Raw genomic sequence first — 20,234 nt, forward strand, 5'->3', positions numbered from 1 at the left:
AAGTGGTGGGACTGGGGTCTGAAGCCTAGTGGGATGGTTGTGGGCTTGGCGCACTGTCAGGTGCTCCTACAGCTGGTGCTCAGGAATTTTGGACTAAACCAAACCCCACACGTCAATCGAGTTGTTTCTTTTTGGATGGCAAGGGTCCCAGGCATCACTGTTGTCATTGTCCCACTCAGAGTTAGTGTTAGGAGTGCCATCTGACAGCGTCCCCTTCTCTGAAGCTTTACCCGTCGACCATCCATCCCTCTCTACAGTGGCTGAAAATTAAAATAGCATTTAAGCGTTAGAGCAGAGGTTCTCAGCCTGTGGGTTGTGATCCCGTTGGATCTAATGCAGAGAGTCTGCATTAGAATTCATAACGGTAGCAAAATAACATCTATGAAGTAGCAATGAAATAATTTTATGGTGGGGGGGTGCTGAGAACCACTGCTCTAGAGGACGTGCAGGGTATTTCTAGGAAGTTATCCCTGGTTCACTGGAAAGGATGGCAAACATACATGTTCTCAGGACATTCATGTCAGCCCCCGAACCTCTGCATGTGAACAGATGGCCTGTATACGTGTGTTTTCTCCTGCCCTGCCAGCCTGCCCCTGCCAGTCTGCTCCTGCCCCTGCCAGCCTGCCCCTGCCCCTGCCAGCCTGCTCCTGCCCCTGCCAGCCTGCTCCTGCCCCTGCTCCTGCCCCTGCCCTGCCAGCCTGTTCCTGCCCCTGCCCCTGCCCTGCCAGCCTGCTCCTGCCCTGCCAGCCTGCTCCTGCCTCTGCTCCTGCCCCTGCTTCTGCCCCTGCTAGCCTGCTCCTGCACCTCTTTCTCTTGTCATACAAAGGAGAGTCAGCTCAGACCACTCTGTCCTTGCCTGTGACCTTGGAATATATTGAGGGACGTTGCTTTCAAGAGGAGTTAGTGAAGAAGAGTATATCCCCCGGGGAGGAAAGGCACTTAAAGGAACTAATGGTTATTTGGTCTGTGTGCTGAGAGGTGGGTATAGCTTTGGGTCACAGCTTTGTCCAGGTATGAATTTAACATGCAGGCATTTGATTCTAGCAACATGGCTTAAATGCTCTCTGTGTTCACACAATCCTAGGGTAATAGTTTTTGGACATGTCTGAAACGCATTCTTGCCCATACAGCAGAACCTTGGTCAGAACACATCCCTGGCTGTGGAAGTCTCTGTGTGATAAGCAGAAACAAGGAGATGCTTTTCCTAACACGTACAATTTGCAAAAATATTTACTTTTAGGATTTACCATGTGGACACTTAATGAATTTCTCCAGGTTTTAAAAAAAAATTTTACTTTTGTTTTTAATTATGCGTACATGTGGGTTTGCAATGTGAATTCGGTACCTAAAGAGGTGGGAAGAGGATGTCAGGTCCGCTGGAGTTAGAGTTTCTGATGTCGGTGGCCCACCTGCCTGGGTCTGGGCACCAAAGCCTGGCCCCCCAGCAAGCACTCTAAATCGCCAAGTCTCCTCTACAGCCATGGAAAGTACCTTGTTTAAGACAGAATTTCACCATGTAATGCCTATTGGCTTGGAACTCACTCTGTAGACCAGGCTGGCCTTGAACTCACAGAGCTCCACCTGCCTCTGCCTTCTGAGTGCTGGGGTCACACTATGTGCCACCACCCTGGGCCCCATTTCTTCAGTTTTCAAGTGTTAAATACGGTAAAGTGGGAGGAAGGAACCACAGTTGTCATGGGTTTGAGCGAGGGTGGGGGCGGGCTGACTTGGGCTGCAGGTTTCCTTTCTGTTTTGCTCTTGAGATAGAATCTTACTATGTAGTTTGCGATGTTCTGAAATTGAGACCCCTCCTGCCTCTGCTTCCTCATAGCTGGGCTTCCAGATCTCTGCCTTTCCATCTGGCTCTGAAGTAGATCTCTATCTGACTCTACATATGTCATGTCACACACTCCACCCATGTCAACCTCAATTATCTTGTTACTGACTTGTGGCTATGCAACATGTAACCACAGGGTGGGAGATGGGAAGGGGATAAATGGTACAAAAGCCCTCTTCTTACTATTTTTGAAGCTTTCTATGAATGTACTTCGAGACACGAAGATATAAAAATCGGAAATGGTCTTCAGTCGATGACTCCCAGTGACATAAATACCATTACATAGCTGACTTGGATTTTTAATTGTAAGCACTTTCGTTTCCATTTGGTGCCCAACATTAAAAAAAAAATTAAAAATTAACAAAAACTTTGAACAGATCTCGCCATATTCTGTAGTTCCATAAGCTAACGTTTAGGTTTCTCTCAAGTTCTCATTTCTCTCCCAGGCTTACGGCCATCCTCTCAGACTCTGCCATCCACACTCTCTCCACCCCACAGGAGGCTTTCATTTCAATGCCAGATTGCTCTTTTTATTTTCTTTCTCTTCTTTCCTTTCTGGGTTCTGATTTTCATTCTTCTTTTTTAGACAAAGTCTTACTATGTTGTAGGTTGATGTCTATATGCAGATGAGGGCTGGCACTAGTCAGGTCAATGCGACACATGATTGGACAGTAGAGAGTGGGGCGGGGACAAAGTTTTGGTAAGGCCGTAGAGAAGGGAAGGGAGAGGAGAATCGAGAGCCAGAGAAGGATGATTTAGATTCATGTGGTCTTAATTGGCCCTAGGTAGATATGAACGTTTTTAAGGGTTTCTATGGATCAGTTTGTTCTACCTAGGAGGGTGGTTTATATCTTTGTCAACTGATTGTAAGTTTATTGTGTAGATGTATATTTTACTGAGAATTCAAATATAAATCTGATGGATAAAGTACAAGTTTCTGGAGCTTTGATTTTACCGGGCTGCAGGGAATGTGAGCAGAGTTCCCAGCTGGCAGAGAGACAGCCAGGAGAGGGCGGCTGTATAGTACCTGGGGCTAGTGTGGTGTGTGCCACACTGGAGCAGCCCACGGAACGTGATGTGTGTGCCAGGCATGGTAACAACCTGCCAAGGAGACAGTGTGTGAAAACAGCTGGCAGTGAGAACGAGCTGGAATAGGTAGCTACTGCTCCATTATTTTTACTGCAACACTATGTAGTTTTATCTGATCTGGAACTCACTATGTAGACCAGGCTGGCCTTGAACTCACAGAGATCTGCCTGCCTCTGCCTCCTAAATGCTAGGATTATAGAAGCACACACCACACCCAGCAGCAAGTGCTCGAAACTGCTGAGACCATTTGTCTAGTCTCACTCTGGATGGTATAACCTTCATCACAGGGTCATCCACAGTACTTGAAACAACAGCACCTGCTCAGGACAGTGTGCTGGCCCTGGGGACACAAGGATGCACCTTTCACTTGCACGAAGTCCAGCTGGTGAATGGACTGCAGCAGAGGACTGTTGTCCAGGCTCAGGTCAAAGTCCGTGGTCATCCTGGGAGTGAGTGTGCCTTTTCCCCACTGGTCCTCAGTTAAGTGAACCCGCCTTATGAGGGCGTCTGAAATCTAAGCACATCAAAGACACAAAGTGACGCTCAGACCACAACACTGCTTCCAGGCTCTCTGTCCAAATTACCAGCAAACTACAGCACCCTAAGCTCTTCCCATCTCAGTGTGCTTGTTGAGAAAGACTGTGGCTGGACCAGAGTGGCCCACAGCTTCCGAAGCAAAGCAGGACATTTTTCTCGAGTTAGGGGGACATTTTAAACAGCTGCTAACTGGTTTTACATGAAATATGCGTATGCATTTATTACTGAGCTTCCAAATGCTAGCAATCCTAAAGAACATGGTATAGCGGACACTAGTTCGTTTTACAGAGTCAACACCTCCACCCTTCTGTGTGAAGGTGTGGCCAGCCAGACAAAATTCCAGAACGAGGCCTGCAATCCAGCGAGGCTGTTCCACATCCCCATACAGCTTCAGTACACTGTCTTCACGTGGCTCTCACTTGACTCTTCGGAAGAGACTTCTTTCAACTATCATTCTCTGCTGGTTGCAGAATGAGAATTGGAAGAGATCTACATGTCCTGGCTTAGTAAAAAAAGATGCCTTGTCATTGGTATAAAAAAATGCAATCAAACCCCAGCTTACACAAGAGCACTTTACAACTGACAACGAAAAAAAAAAAAAAAAAACAAAACAAAACAAACAAAGCCACCTCTCTAGTACCACTGGGGAAAATAACTGGTTTACTAGGCAGGAAGGAGGGAACATTCACACAGACTTCAGCTGACAAAACTGCTCAGAACTGTGAGAGAGAAGGCCCAATTCTCAGGCGAGACAATACCGTCTTCTTTGGAAGAAAGTACAGAGAATTATGTTCTCATGATTAAGCACAAGAACAAAAGCCTCTGGTCTCCACCCCCTTCCCTTCAGCCCATGCTCTTCCCAGTCTTGAAGCGTAGGATGTCAGACACTTCCAGGAAGTCAGTGGAGTTCTGTAACAGGCTCGTGCACACTCCCTGAGTGTGCAGGTGGGTTCCACTATTGAGAGACACATGGTAAGTCAGACTGCTAGATATCTCATCTATGTGTCCTACACTCAGCGCTATGGGACATCTGGAACAGGAGGGGGAAGCTAGTAAACAGACCTGCAGAAAGCCACTGGGGTCGTTCTCCTTTATCACCTCCAAGCAGTACTCCATGAGGCCCGTGGTCTGGCGCAGTTTCACTGTGCAGTGAGAGATCTGGTCCCGAACCACCTAAAGGTTGGCGAGAGAACAGAAAGGTGGGTGCGGAATGGCAGAAGGAGCCCCTCACAGTAGCAGAGAGGCACTGGGACATTGGAAAGTCCCCTCAAAGCAGAATCCAAGAGCATCACGGAAATGGATCCACATGGAGGAGAATAGTGATGCTCTCTGCATAGGCAGTGTCTCCGGAGATAGGTGACATTCTTACGGGACACTGCTAACAGGACCCATCAGAAAAGGTTACTGGAGTATTTTCTTCATTGCTACCATTAGTAAATGCTACCGGCTGTAACATCCCAGTTAGTGGAATAACAGGAATAATGACAATTATTCCTACTCCCCTGTCACAGGTATTAATGTCTTCGCTTGCTCACTTCTGGCTTTTATTGTTGCACTGTGATAGTTTATGACGCACATGTGCTAGAATAAGAATATCATTCAATAATCCAAAGTTTTCTGTCCGCTTGAACATTTTCCTTCTTAAGGAAAGTTGATCTGGGGGCTTGTGGCATCTGAGTGTGGGGCTGTTTGCCACTCCTGAGACACTTTGGTTCTGCCTGAGAGGTAGTGATTCTCAAGCATGCAGAACAGGGATCAGTTCCTCAGTGGTCTTCCTGGTGACTTTGGGGTATACTGTCACTGACTTCCACGTTCTGAACTGATATTTACTCGTTATGGAGATCAGCCAAATAATTAGGTCTTTTAAGAGTATAATCACTTTGTAAGGTCTAAAAATCTTATTTAATTTTTACTTAAAAGTTTTGCAGCCAGGCAGTGGTGGTGCACACCTTTAATCCCAGCACTCAGGAGGCAGAGGCAGGCATCTCTCTGAGCTTGAGGCCAGCCTGGTCTACAGAGTGAGTTCCAGGAGAAAACCCTGTCTCAAAAAAACAACAAGCCAACCAACCAATCAGTAAACAAACAATACCCCCCAAATAAAAAAACCAACCCCCCAAATTGCACGTGTGTGTGTCTGTGTGTGTGTGTGTGTATGCATGTGTGCATATATTCATATTGTAAACCTATGCATATGGAAGGCAAAGGTTGACATCAGGTGTCTTAAGCCCAGAGATCACCAATTCAGGTAGTCTAGCTAGCTCAGTATCACAAATCCCACTGTCTGCCCCCTAAGTTGTTACTATTAGGAGCCAGCCACCACACCCACCCTGCATTTTATGTGGGTGCTGGGGACTTGAACTCTGGTCTTAGCACTTGCACATCAAAGTACTTTATCCATTAAGCCATGTCCCCAGCCCAGTGAGGAATGTATTTTACTCTTTCCCCAAGTCTGTCCTCAGCTTGCTTACCCAGTAGCTTTCTGCTTAGGCCGTTCTTCCTACTTTTTATTTCAGGTCGTTTTATTGAAGTTGGTTCCTAGGAAGCAAGTACGTCCTCCCCCTTCCCCCACACTGAGATACACATTTTTGGGCTTTGATGCTGGTGACCCAGAAAACCATTTGGCACTGTGTTTGCAGCTGGCAGCAGTCAAGTCCCTTTCCTTGGGCACTGTGCAAGTCACTGGAGTGACAGAAATAGGTCCTGGGAGAACAGTCCCCCTGCTTTTGTCTGCACTAGAGCCTAACCCAGTTCCCACGAGACAGTGGATCGGTCTGGAGCCCATGAAACCAGGGGAAGCTTTGAGGATTTACTGGAAGAGCAATGGTCTCTGAGGGACGGCAGGAACCTATTGATCATTTGACCAGTTTTATTTTGATAAGTTGCAAAAGTAATGGGGGTCACTGCTTGGGTCAGGACAAGACACCAGCACCTATTTGGAAAAGGGACAGTCTAACGAAGGTCTGTAGTTTCCTGAAGGATAAGGCTGTTTTGGCAGCCGAGACAGCCCAGGAGACTGAATACACACAGGTAGAGCTTGTTCTGACCACACTACGTCCACTGTCTCCAATCCCACGCTCGGTATGAAACGTTGGCTTCTCCTGACGGCAGTTTCTACAAAGACGAGTTTGAAGCTTGGAGAGTTTTTACTTGGGAAAAGAATCATGTAGGTCTATCAAACAAGAAAAATACATACATGTTTTCAGGAGAGCTTGGGATTTTTAACAGTGAAGCTGTGAGCTGTCTGTCTTAAAGCATGGATGCCAGCAGCAGGCTTACCGACAGTCACTGCATGGAGCATGCGAAGTTTGGTGTAGGACGGACTGCATCCTCACACAGAGAGGTGAAGGAGGAACAGAGGAATCTGGCAGCATTCTGGCCATGCTGGAGAATGTTACCACGGAGCGTGGGGGTGAGGTGGGGGTAGGTGCGTCAGAGTGCTTCACCATGGAATCCCGTAGGACGCAATGCGGGGTGTATAGGGTATTCTGTCCTCTCCACAGAGTGAGTCACTTGCCTGCTAGAGGAAGGAGGCTCACTAGTATCTGGGTGAAGGACATCAAAGGCAGTCTGAGCCTGCTCTTCACTGGCATTGCCAGTGAGTTGGTACATTAAAGTGTGCTTCTTACTCATGGGGAACCCCGACTGTGTGTGCTGGCATCTTGATGATTCTTTGGGAACAGTGGGAACTCTATAGACTTTTTCAGATTTATTCATATGGGGGGGGGCAGAGGACCATAGACATGACAGGTTTAAACCAGTGATACTTGCAGTTAGAGCATTAGTGTTTGCCCCTCCCTCCCTCTCCTTTCCAGGAGCTTAGGTTTATACAAGTTTTCCTCCCAATGCCACCCAATTCTCTGCGTTCGTTTTATTGCATCCATCAGACTGGGCTGGTGCTCAGCTGGAATTAATCTCTTTTTCTTGCTGACACTAACTTCACCTAATTACTTAAAATTTCCTTGTGAGTGTGGCTAAATTCTTTTCTTTTTCCCAATCCGTAATCAAAGAGCCATCTGCCTGCTGGGAAGCGATGGGGGGGGGGAGGTATATTATAAGCCAGGAACACTCAGGTCAGGATGTTTTCCTTTTGAGTGGCATGACCATGTGATAGATTTTAAAAAATAATAATAATGGAAATTATTCTAACAAAACACAATGGTACAAGAGTTTCAGAAGGGCGCATCCTACATACAACCATGGTGGACATATGGAAGTCCTCCACCAACATGGAGTTTGATAAGCAGCAAGCTTTATTATTACAACTTCACTGGGTGATTTTTTGATAAAGATTTGATTACCCCTCAAATAATTTGAGCAACTATTATTGTTGCTCCCAAGGGATCTTCCTGTTGGAAGGAAACAAGAAGGTACATATTAGCTTGTTCTATTCAATCTTGGCTCATCCTAAAATGCTGGAGAAAGAAAGAGGAGGTGGGGGAGAACATACATGTAAGATGCTTTTAGAATGAGTTCAAGTTTGAAAGTATTATAGACAAAATTAATTCTCAGGTAATACTTTGAATTTCTCAAAAGAAAATGGAAATATGTAATTTTTGTAAAATCCAAAAAGTGTCAATGGCACCTTTTAATGTTGTCTGGACCCCCTGTAAGGATGTCAGGGCAGTGGGAACAGTTTGGGGGTGTACCCAGCAGAGGGGGCCCTGGAAAAGGTGGTGACATAACACTTGCTTCCTCTGCTGATCACTGTCTCATTGCACAACTAATTCACTAATTCCACACACAAACTAGGAATACTTCTTGGAAGTTCACAGATACTTTTCTCTCATGTCTTTCTGTAACTTGCTTTAGTTTGTAACATCCCCCAAACTAGACTCACAGCTCACGTTTTTAAACCACAGAGTAGCAGTAACTTCAATTTATATTTCAAACAGTCCCAAAAGATGGGACTGTGCTAAGTACTCCTGTAATTTCTTATGTTGGATGCTGTGATGAATGCTTTACCATACCATGGGGAGAACAATACTCTTTCTATCTGCAGTCTATCTTACACACAGAGAAGAGAAACTAAGCCATAGAGTTCCTCAAAGTTAGAGAGCTAGTTGGTGACAAAGGATGACCTCTCACCCAACCTGGTCTCTGTAACGCAGAATCTAGGTTTTTCCCCACCTGACTCCATCTTGTCTCTCCAGAGCCCTTATACTGGGCTGGCAGTGTTGTGAGAAAGGGGCTTGAGAGAGTACTAAGACTCATAAATCCACACTGGCTTCCCAGCATCCCGTGCCTTTTGAATTGTGCGTGCGCGTGTGCACACGAACATGCACGCTCACAGTGTCTTTGCCAGCCAAGAGCAGCCGCTGGAAACAGAAGAACATGAGATTCCTGCCACACAGCCAACAAAGTGCTGTGCTTGGCGAAGATGTCCTTAAATGGCAGTTCCCCTTCACAAGTCTCGGTAGTGATAGAAATGACAAGAAAGGGAGCAGGTAGGGACAAAAGACAAGAGCCTGTGGAAGCTGGTGTCAGCAGCTATGGTGGCAGTGGCACTAGTGGCTGTTCTTAGAAGTGGATAAAACTGGCTGAAAAATGACATGTGAATCCGTAGAGCCAGAAGACAGAACAGCTTTGCTGCCAAGGGCAACGGCCAGCCTCCTGTCTCTTTTCGTCCTCCTCCAGAGTCTGAGTAGGGTGAAATGAGGGCGCCAGCGTCCTCTGCCTAGTAGCCCTGTGGCATCCATGTGGCCTGCAGCACAGATGGCCTTCCTGGAAAAGATGAGAGCAGTGGGAGGGAACGGAGGCCTGTGTCTGTGGTAGACGCCATTCCTCAGCATCTGCCGCATCCTGAGCATCTAGCTAACCCACAAGCCATGGGTGAGATCCTCAGTGCTGACCAGCAGAGATGGAACCAAGTAAGGAGCATAGGGGCTGTCATATACTCTGATGTCTGCTGACATGACATAGATCAATGACACCTCTCCAGTCTTTGATCTCTTCTTCCATAGAGACTGCTGGTCTCTGTTTCTCTATACAGGACAACTCTAGTCACCTCTACAGGGGATGCGCAGATTTACAAATACTCACTGTCTTCTCTGCTGTGGTGCCAGTGCTTAAAACATTTGGTCAAAGAGACTCCATGGAGAAAAAGGTAGGTACTGAAATGCTTGCTTTGGTTCTCAGCTGGGCCACTCCAGCTCTCCAGCTCATGTCCCAAAGACAGCCACAGTTCCATTCTACACATCTCTTCGTGATGCGGACGGTATTTTGAAGCCAGGTCTAGTGACACAAGATTTTGAGCACAGACATTCTAGACACTGAGACAGAAGCATTACAAGTTCAAGGTCTGCTTATGTTAGAGTGTTTCCAAAGCCGGTCTGGGCAATTCAGCAAGACTTTGTCTCAAAAATTTAAAAGGAGGGAGTGTGGGCGGTGTAGATCAGTGGTAGAGTGCTTGGTTAGTGTGTGTGCGGCCTTAGGTTCAATACTCAGTAACACACACGTGCATACAAGCACCAAAATTCACTAGACAGTCATTCTAAGGATTGCTATAAAAGCAAATTTCTGCACTTCTGTAGGGAACTAAAGGAAGGGCTACGTGACAGTCATTGAGTGGAGGATGGCCATGGAGACTCCCAGTCTTGAGGACTGACTGACTGTCAAGCTCACCTTCATCTTCCCTGGCAGCCTTCCTCCTGCAGGCAAGAATGCAGTGGCCATGAAACACATACAGATTAGGATGCCATCTCTCCACGAGGTGTTCTCTGACCATTCAAGCTGTCAGTGGTTTTCCGTACAGTGTCTATGGCACTGACCACCTCTCCCCCAGCAGCTTGCTGGTCACTCGTGCTGGAGCCATGTGTGGGTGGGTCACACTCGCTGCCTCCACTGTGTCCCTGCCTCCTCTGACCCCCTCCACCACGGCTCTGTAACCCATCCGCTGAGGAGAAATGTCTCTGCATGGAACTTCTGCTGTGAGCAGCCGGGGGGGGGGGGGCTTTGTTCAGATTCTGGGCTCTGGCTCATGATGTTAACTCTTAACGCATGGTGTTACATCCCTCGTCTCTGGAACAGGAATAACAGCGGCAGTGGCCTCAGAGCGCTACTATGAAAATCACTGAGACAATCCCTATAAGACAACTCGTATACTCTTGCCGCAAAGAATGGTTCTCCAGACTTCCATGATTGCTAGTATCAAAGGCAGGGCTTTCTCACCGCATTGCTCTTCTGTGTTGATGTTGGGTGACAGAAGAATCATGTATCGCAAGTGGACTGAGACAAAAACTTCAGATAAAAGTGAGTCTTTGTACAAAACCCTTAGGATCTAACCCGACTTTGAGAGGAAATGTTTGTAATGCCATTTTCTAGACTTGGTAAACCTGTAAGACACACACACACACACACACACACACACACACACACAATAACACTTTTGCAAGAATTGGGTGAGGGGATAGCACATCTACAACTTTCCTCAGTTTTTCATTGTGTTTAAGGAATTCATACACATTTTGCCATGAATCACAGTTCATCCTAAGAACACGAGAGAGACTTCTCATCAGACCCACCACTGAGAGTGTGTATGGCTGCTCTCAAATGATCATCAGGATTGCCAGGCTTTCTTTGCTACCCACACAGGCTCTATAGCATTAGCATCCTGGGAACTCCTCATCCCCATCCTACATCTAGGTCTATATGCTCATTTACAGATCTGCTATTCTCTTTACCTAAGACTCTGACTCCTTGATAACATTGTACCATTGCTCTCTGTGAAACCCAAAGCGGAACAGCATTAGGGAGCCCAAGCTGGAGGTCAGGCACACAGTGTACTGAGTGACAAGGCTCTCCTGAGCCCTTCCTGTTTGCAAGCATAGCCTGCTGCCTGCCTCAATTCTGAAGTGTCCCCTGCGTGACAGTCCAAGTCAAAAGGCAGCAGGGAAAGGTTCTTGTTCCTACTACATTGCCTTCCTGACCTTGGTCAGGGAAGCAGCAGCCATGTAGCTCTGAATGCACTTTAGGGAGCTGCAGATGGTAAGAGAGGGAGAGAGCCTCAGGAAAGGAGGCTACAGATGGGGTCTCCTTTACTCTTGCCACGAACCTGGACACTATTCTCACACACTTCTTCATTGTTGAAATCTCCTTGGTTCGGCTACTGGGATCTGAATTTAGAAATAATGTGTCTCTTGTTCTTGAAGATCTGGTGTTAGGTAACTGACTGACCAGCTGGGTAATATTTGTCACTCAGCCATTGGCCCACCACTTCCCTTGAAGTGATCCCTGTATTCCCTGATGCCAGACTAACAGACAGCCTTGAAAGCGCTTGCTTTGTCTACTTGAACCCCAGGCCATAACTGCATCCGCTTCCCCTCACCAGGCCTGATGATTTTTGGCCATGTGTGTGGTTCTTAGCTGAGCGCCAACCACTGGACTTCCTTCTGCTCCAACTTCCCATCTTGTTGCTAGTGGGTGACAGGCAGGTTACCACATGTCTTCAAGACCAGTTCTGTCAATGGAACCCCAGACTTATAATGCATTAATTTTACTTTGTAGTGGTCAAAGTCTATATTAAAAAGTCTGCAAATATTTTTAAATTTTTTTTAGAAAACACATTCTATTTATCTACTCAAGAACATCTTATTTTTTGCCTATGTGTGGCCACCCTTACCTAAGCTTTCAATCCTGTTCTTAGGACTCATTATTCCCTTTCTTGCCAAAACAAACAAAATCATACAACCCCAAACTAGCCTATGATATATTTCCCCTGGATGCCTTACTTAACATTTGCTCCTTCCTTCTGGGAGAGCAGAAAAAATATAGATATTTTTTATCTTATTATTTCCATACCCACAGCATATCTTGGTCGAGAGAAGTCACTCAGCAAATTTTGGTTAGGAAACTGAAGGTGCAAATGGAGAATGAAGGGCTATATGTCTGTCTGGCCAGGCCACGCTGGTGAGGAATGAGATCCTCCTGTGACTGGTTGCCACTGACCCGGAGGTTGGATGGTTACCTACTGCTGTTCCCCAGTGTACCACTATTGCCCCAGAAGGTTGGATGGTTACCTACTGCTGTTCCCCAGTGTACCACTATTGCCCCAGGAGGTTGGATGGTTACCTACTGCTGTTCCCCAGTGTACCACTATTGCCCCAGGAGGTTGGATGGTTACCTATTGATGTTCCCCAGCGTACCACTATTGCCCCAGAAGGTTGGATGGTTGTCTTCCACTGACCCTGAAGAGCCACTCACCTTCAGCTTGTGCTCATGTTCCTTGTTGACCCGGGCCAGCAGCTGAGCCTTCCTTCGGTTTAGGGCATCAATGAGAGCATCGCACTGAGCCACCAGGCAGGCTTCAAACTCCACACTGTTTTCCTGAACAAGAGAGCACACATTTCAGGAACATATATGGGGAGCTCAGGTAGCCAGGGAAACCAGAGCACCCTAGTTCTTTCTACTGAAGAGATAGGAAGGAACTCTGTCCATAGAATACGCTATTTCCAAACTACTGATAAACTGTACTCTATAGTGTAAACATTTTGCTTTAAATTTATATGTAAAAAGATAGGTATTTGTTACTTATATTAATTTTTATAAAAAAAAAACCACCTCTACAGTTTGAATAGTAATAAGTACAAAAAAGGTTTGGCTTGTGGGGAGGTTCAAACGTCTGTCGATGGGGGTCTCTGCTGGGCTCTGCTGGCTGGAAGGAGGTATCTAGGAGGAAGAGGAGTCAAGGCAGGAGAGAGAAAGGATTACTAAACTTAACAGATGAGAGAAGAAGGGATGACAAAGGTCCCCACATTAAACAACGATCCAGTGCTGCCAGCAGTGATAACAGAAGTATGGAAAGTCTAAGAATAATGGGCAAAAGTAGTTGTCCTTGCGTGGAAGGAAGGCCACAATGAGAAAAAATCATATTGGTAACCGCATTTTCTTGCTATTAAAATCAGGAAAGACACAATAGCACTAGAGCTACACAGAAAATGGGAGGGGTGTGGTCCCATAGTATTTAAATTAAATGCTGGGCATAGCTTTTTTTACCTGACTTGAATCCATACAGTTCTTTTAACTAGCATTTTGTATTTATAGGCATTTATTAGGGGTAATGTGCTGTGATACTTAATTCTGCTACTTCAAATGAAGAGGTTTTGTCTCAGACAGCATTAGATGAGCACCGGTTCCAAGGATGCTAATTTTGGCTCTCCTGGCAACAGTCTGAATTCTCAGAGAAAGCCCTTGAAGAGGACTTTCACCATTTAAGAGCTTTCTGTGCCCAGTGCAGGGTACGGTGGGGGTGGATAGGAGGGATCCTTCCTGAAGACTCCGGCTACTGTTTTCTTAAGGGAAGAACACTTGGCTCCGATGGAGAGGCGAGGCAGGGGGCGGGACAGCCTCGGGCTGTATGGTTTGTGCCAGCAACTGCAAAGAAAGGGCTGATTGATAAACTGTACCGCTTTGGGAGACAGGGAAGTGTACAACACTGAAAGCAATCAACAGTTCTAACACATAAAAACAGCAACGGAACCAGTGTGTGATGCTCTACATTAAAAATCCATTTCTGCTTTGACACGGGCTAAATAGTCACTTAGAAAGCTGTTTCCCTGAGGGCAGAGTTAAGGTTATTTCTAGGAGGCAAAGCTCAAAACAAGCAAGAAGGTAAACAGTGCAGAAGGGTCATTGTTTTGGGGCCTTTTGTGGTTTCTCCCTTCTAGCTACTGGGGGAAAACATTTGCATTCTCCACTGCTGGCTTACCTGCTGGTCTTTGGGTCTACATAAACCAATCTAAAGTGTAGTTGTCAGGGGACTGAGGCTAGAGAACATCCCAGTGTGTAAGAAGAAAAGGGATAAGTGTTATGATGGGCCAGAGAGAAAGAAAGGGGGGGTAGGGAGGGAAGGAGAGGAGAGGAGAGAAGAGGAGAAGGGAAGAAGATAAGGCAAGAAATGATTAGTTAATATCCAGTAGAATAGGGTTTAGGGACCTACTGGGTTTTAGAACCTCAGGAATAATCTGGGTTCACTGTTTAAATGCACTGTGGTTGTGAATCCGGGCCTCTGAGTGGAAGGCAGGAAGCACCTGAGACAGTCAGCACTGGCTTGTGGTCAGAGGAGATGCCTCAAGATAGGGCCTGTGTGAGGCTGTCCACAGTACGTGGTGCACGTCTGCCAGTGTAGAGGAGACAGGGCAGAAAGAAAAGAATTTCCCTGGAACAACGTAGGTCAGAGGGTCCCGCCCCACTTCGGTTGCTATCAGCCCGAGCTGGCTTTCCCGCTATACCTGGATCTGTCAGAGGGTCCCGCCCCACTTCGGTTGCTAGCAGCCCGAGCTGGCTTTCCTGCTATACCTGGATCTGTTGCACCATGGTTCGGAGTTGCACCAGGAACTCCTTGGCTTCTTTGGCCCTGTCTGACAATCCATTTAGTGCCTGGGAAAGCTGGTTCTGTGGAGAGAAAAAGAGAAGGGCCACATGGGGGTTACTTCAAAGTAACAGGTTCCCAACCCCAGAAGCCTTGAGTCCTCTCGTTTGGGGTTAGACCTTTGAGGTAACATGTGGGGTGGGTTCTGGTAGCCTGGCAGGCAGTGCTTCCCTGGGCTCCTGAGCCTCTTTTTTCTCTGAAGCAGTAAAGGTTCCAGGCCACAGGTTACTACCTAGAGTGTGTCCTTACTTAGTTAGTTAATTAATCATTCGGTTCATTTGTTAGGCATAAAAAATAAAGGGGCTATAGACCGTTCTTAGCCCAGAGTTTCATTGGTTTGTGGGGTGGGGAGAGCAGGGCAGAAATAATGAAGACGCTCAGTGCAGGATGAAGAAGGAAGGATTGGGATCTGGCGTGATGCTCCAGGAGGGCGTTCCAACCAACCATCATCCTCTTCCTTCTCCCAAGTCCATCCCACACCAGCTTCCTAACCAAGGCCTACTTCCTTCCTAACTCGGACACCAGCACCACCGAACTGCAAGGCAAGGTGAGCGTAGGTCAGCACTGCTTTCCAGCCATGGTGGCGCTGAGATCACCAGTGGCCAAACCACTGATCAGTGGGCCTCAGGGAAGGTCTGCTGGAAAAGGAGGGTCTAGGAGAGCTGTCATGGTGTAACTTCTCCTCCTTGGGTTTTTTTTTTTTTTTTTTTTTTTTTTGCCTTTGAGGAAAGAAGAGGTCAATGCAATAAGGACGGAGGGATGAGGACACTGGGTTCTGGGTTGGCATCTAAAGGCCTCACCTCTGTGCTTCCTGTTGGGAAGAACAAACTGCTATCTCAGTTCTGTGCTGAGGTTTTTCTTTCCTTGAATCCATTAGCAAGATATTTAGATTCAAGATGCCTTCTCCTAGCAGGCTGGGCAGACCCTTCTGTCCCTCAGACCTTTCTCATTCCTCTTCCTTCCTGGCCTTCTTGAAAGGCCAAAACCCATTCATCTCCTCAACCAGTACAATGCCTTACTTCTGCTTTCGGTAAAAACCCAGAATAGTATCTCTTAGTCCTGGGACTTCTTTCTTTTATAATTATCTTATTAAATATGAAATTGGGAACTTTCTTTAAAATATTCAGGCCAAATGCTGAGCAGAAGCAATATGGGGGTAAGAAAGAAAACAAGATTAGAAAGGGTTACATTCTGTCCCTGCCATTTGCCAAATGGCCCTGAGAAAGCCACCTTTTTCTGAATTACTCCAGTGGGGGAGAGCATTGAAATAATACTTGGTGGTTGGGCTGTAGGGAATACAGGGCAGTGCTTAAGAGACTGTTCATTATGTCTCATTTCATAGACGCTGCCAACTACTGGTTGTTTAAGGATTATACATAGTTTTGCCTCCCGCATAAAATGAGAATTCTACTTATTGTTGAGTGTGGGCATTGCATGAGTTACCATATTTAAAGTGCAGGACCCCGTAAGTGCAGGTACATCCTTAATAAACACTGGGTGGTTTTGACCCATGCTTATTTCCTTCCTTCTTGTGCAGATAAACACCCGATGATGAGAGACCTGAGGAATAGGCTCCTTACTAAGACCTGATGGAAAACATCTTTGTTCAACTTCCCTCTGCTGTGTGTTCCAACCTTCAAAGGGCAAGCCAGAACTACTGAAAGAAAGCACAGTGAGTCCAGCACCGCCAAGGGGCCATTTATCACTCTGCCCCTTAAGAACCATTTCCGAGATCCAGGAAATAGACAGAGAAAAGGGGTTCTCTTTGGAAAGCACACCAATACAATAAGAGACTGATTGTAAAGGCAAGTTTGGTTTTCACTGTTACCCTGAGAACTCCTGTTTCTTTGTGTCCCCCGGATGAATGAAAGTTTGCTGGGCTACAAAAATCTTTTCTCCATCTTTGTACTTAGAAATTTGTGAGAAGGCATCAAATTCGTCTGGCTATAAACACATTACACTACATGATTTCTTATCTTTCAACCTTAAATTTTACCATGTCTGTGAAATGTGTATTATTATATAAAGTCATAAGGACTTGTTGCCTGACTACCGTTGCACACTTAGAAGAAGCTATAGTGTGGTCTGGGAAGAACTCAGTGGGTGCAAACATGTACTCAACATCTACAGAAAAAGCCAAGCTGTTGGCACATGTCTATAATTCCAGTGCAAGAAAGTCAAAGATAGGAGTAATCCTGAGGCTTGCTGGCCAGCTAGCCTTGCTGTGATGAGCTGTAGGTTCAGTGAAAGACCCTGTCTCAAAAATGGGCTGTGAGGAAGTAACATTTGGCCTCTACATACATTTATGTGTGCACACCCACATGTACAGGTGCACACACCCACTCAACACAAATAGGTATGAATACCCTTCTGTAGATTTATGTTAATTATGTAGATTTATGATTGGACAGGGAGAGGAGGTGAGGAAAAGGAGTGGAAACAGAAGGGGAAGAGTCAGGGAGTGAAACAGAAGAGGAGGAGTCAAAAGAGGAGAAGGAGAGAAGGGAACTGGAACAGGAGGATAGTTAATGGAAAATGATAAGGGAGCTCCTAGGAAGGGAATGGAGAGTGTAGTGGTAAATCTGCCCAATATAGACTTCCAGCTTGTTTTCCTGATTACTGAGTTGTGTTCTCATTGGATGGGTTTATTTGGGTTGAAGAGGAAAAGGCAACAAACTGGCAATTTGGTTGAAAAGGATATCACAACACTCTTCTTCCCACAAATCTTTTAAATCTTATTTAGAAGTAGACAAAGAGTTCTATCTTCATTCAGGATTTTATATGTCAGAGCAATAAGTGAACTGTAATAATAATAATAGCAATAATAATTTTCTCTCCAGATTCAGTCTTTTTGTGTCTTTGTTGGAGGCTGAATGCCCTCTACCTGACTTGCAATTGTTTGATATTTGATAAACAGCTACATTAAAAGATGGAAATCTGTAAACCTTTCTCAAGCTTTGTCCATGCGCAGAATTCTGCAGCAGACAGTGAAAAACCCTGGCAGATATCAGCAGAAAATGATTTATATGTGCTGTTTTCATAGGATAACTTCCTGAGCACATTTAAAAGCCAGATCTGATTAAGCATTATTACTGACTTATCTGGTTTCCTTAAAGTGTTTTAATTCTAGCCTGTGCTAGAAGAGGTGTTCTGTATTCAGGACCACAGAGCAGGGGTATGGATTTTCTGCCTGTGCACTGAAGGTACAAATCCACGATGTGAGTTTTCCTCCCAGCATCCTTGGCTGGAAATAGTCTTGAGAGGGAGATGGTTTGGTTCTAAAGACCGTTTATAATTTTAGATTTCTTGGATATTTGTTTCCTAATATGAGGTGGTTTCTGAAAGTGACAATAGTGTTACACGAAGGCAGCCACAGATCCCTGATGGATTTCTTGGCTCAGGACATGCTTGGGATAATAAAGACCTCCCTGGAAGAAGGCACATTGAGGCTGAAACAAAGGAAAACAAACACAAAAGCAAAAATCCAAAACCGAAGCTCCACCTCTTTCTTCCCTCCCCACTTGCCTGTCCCTGGTCTTACGGGACGTTTGTGTGTGAGTATGAAATGTTTGCACAATGTTTGTGTGTGAGTATGAAATGTTTGCACAATGTTTGTGTGTGAACCCATTAGAGGAGGGAAGTCCCTGGTCATACGAGATGTTTGTGTGTGAGTATGAAATGTTTGCACGTGTGTGAACCCATTAGAGGAGGGTAGGAGGCTCTTGGCTTTGGGGGGGGGGAAGTTGTAGTGACAATTTTGGAATTTTGGTTTCTTTAAAAGCCACAGAAATATTATAAGGATATGGTTTCATTTTAATCCCAAGTGTGGGGTATGGGGCTGCTTTAGATTTTCAACAGCAGCTGACTGTGATTTACCTTGAGCTCTGACATGGGTGTGATTTTGCCAGCTGCAGATAGTTTCTGCTAGTGTGTAATGTTTGGAGTTCTGGGGACTTTTCAGAGGGTATATAAATTCTTGGACTCCAGAGGTGGGGTGGGTTGTTGGTTATTGGTGGTCATTGTTTTTTAAGTAGTCATGGGCAAGGAAGAAGAAGAGGAGGAGGCAGAGAAAGAGAAGGAGGAAGAGAAGGGGGGAGGAGATGAAAATTAGATACCATGATGTCAAAGATCAAACACTTCAAGGAACTCAATTCCCCTAATCAGCAGCTAGCAGTCTAATGATTACACTGTCCCCTTTCTGACCCCTGACCCCTGCCTTTACTCAGGGATCTCTTTCCTTTCCTCTCTATTCCTTTTTCTTTCCCATGGAATGTTGTGCGAGACTGAAAGGTTAAAGTTGGAAATGTGAGAGGTTGAATTCAGTCGAAGCCCCAAGGACAGGTAACTGTCAACCAGCAGGTACTTCCTGAACTCCGGGTTGCAAATCCACTTTGCCTGGATGCACCACAATGGGGCAGACACACACACACACACACACACACAAACACACATAGCATTAGAAAAACAATGATAGCTAATCTTAGAGGCAAACGTATGGGAATATGGTGGTTGGATCCCAGGCTGTTTAAAAAGAGAACAGGACAAAGGAGAGAGGCACGAAAATAAAGACATACATTGAAACCTTCTTGGTCCTGGCTCCTTTGTGGTCCTGACTCCTTCATCCTCCGTGAGTGCTTTATCCCAGAGCCTTATCACAGGCTCTGCACTTTTCTAACAGGCAGGCAGGGGTTTATGGCCCTGGCCAGCAGGGCTATAATCTGAGCATCTGTGCTGATTCATGGCCCTCCAGAGTTCACAGGCCTGGCAGCACCCTGCTGGGATTCGTTCCCATGCCTCCCAGCCTGAACTCCTGTGGGCTAGGCAGAGTGCACCAGAAGCAGCCTTCCCTGGGACCTGCAGTGTAAGAAGCTACCTTCCCCTGGAGGAGCAGAGAGCGGAACCCTCCCTCCAGACTGATTAAGTACAACAACTGGCATATGACGTAGGGCAGGACAGCAACCCAAAGGCTCAGCACCCAGACGACTAAGGAAGGAGGGTAAGCTTCCTGCAACTCCAGAGACCCTCCCTAGCAATCAAAGACAAAAATCCAAAAATCCCGAGGAAAGCAGCAGCTGTAGTCCATAAAAGACCATAAAAGCAGCTGTGAACCTACATTGGCGGGAGGGCTTAGTGCTTCTGGACCTCTGAGGAATCCCCAAAAAGCTGAGGAAACTTTCCCTATAGAGAAAGCATTTCTTCTCTTTTCTATAATGGGCAGTTCACAGTCATGTAAAAACTTTTCCCAGACCAGGGAGATTCACACCTTACTAAAGTCACGTGGGATAAGGCTAGCCCAAAAGCAGGCCTCTTTGTTCTGGGAAGGGGTACTCAGAATTGCACCATTTATGGCATGAAAGAGTTTACAGCCTGGAATCATGGGCTCAAGTAGCTTCCCTAATTAGAAAC

At 46.0% G+C, this 20,234-nt stretch overlaps 1 protein-coding gene across 32 annotated transcripts in view; it reads right to left on the reverse strand.

The window, feature by feature from the left end:
- TRIM9 (tripartite motif containing 9) overlaps nucleotides 1–20,234 on the reverse strand; it is a gene marked incomplete at both ends in the record, with an annotated part of 98,096 nt that overhangs the window by 28,922 nt on the left and 48,940 nt on the right. For 27 of the 32 annotated variants that reach the window (XM_080931639.1, XM_080931634.1, XM_080931636.1 and 24 more), the window contains 4 exons: nucleotides 3,287–3,440; nucleotides 4,526–4,636; nucleotides 12,662–12,784; nucleotides 14,756–14,851. In XM_080931639.1, the coding sequence (XP_080787765.1) occupies nucleotides 3,287–3,440; nucleotides 4,526–4,636; nucleotides 12,662–12,784; nucleotides 14,756–14,851 (484 nt within the window). The remainder of the gene's footprint in view (nucleotides 1–3,286; nucleotides 3,441–4,525; nucleotides 4,637–12,661; nucleotides 12,785–14,755; nucleotides 14,852–20,234) is intronic. The other 5 variants (XM_080931638.1, XM_080931633.1, XM_080931625.1 and 2 more) reach the window with 3 other exon arrangements.

Source organism: Micromys minutus (assembly GCF_963924665.1).
Source record: "Micromys minutus genome assembly, chromosome: 1".
Lineage (NCBI taxonomy): Eukaryota > Metazoa > Chordata > Mammalia > Rodentia > Muridae > Micromys > Micromys minutus.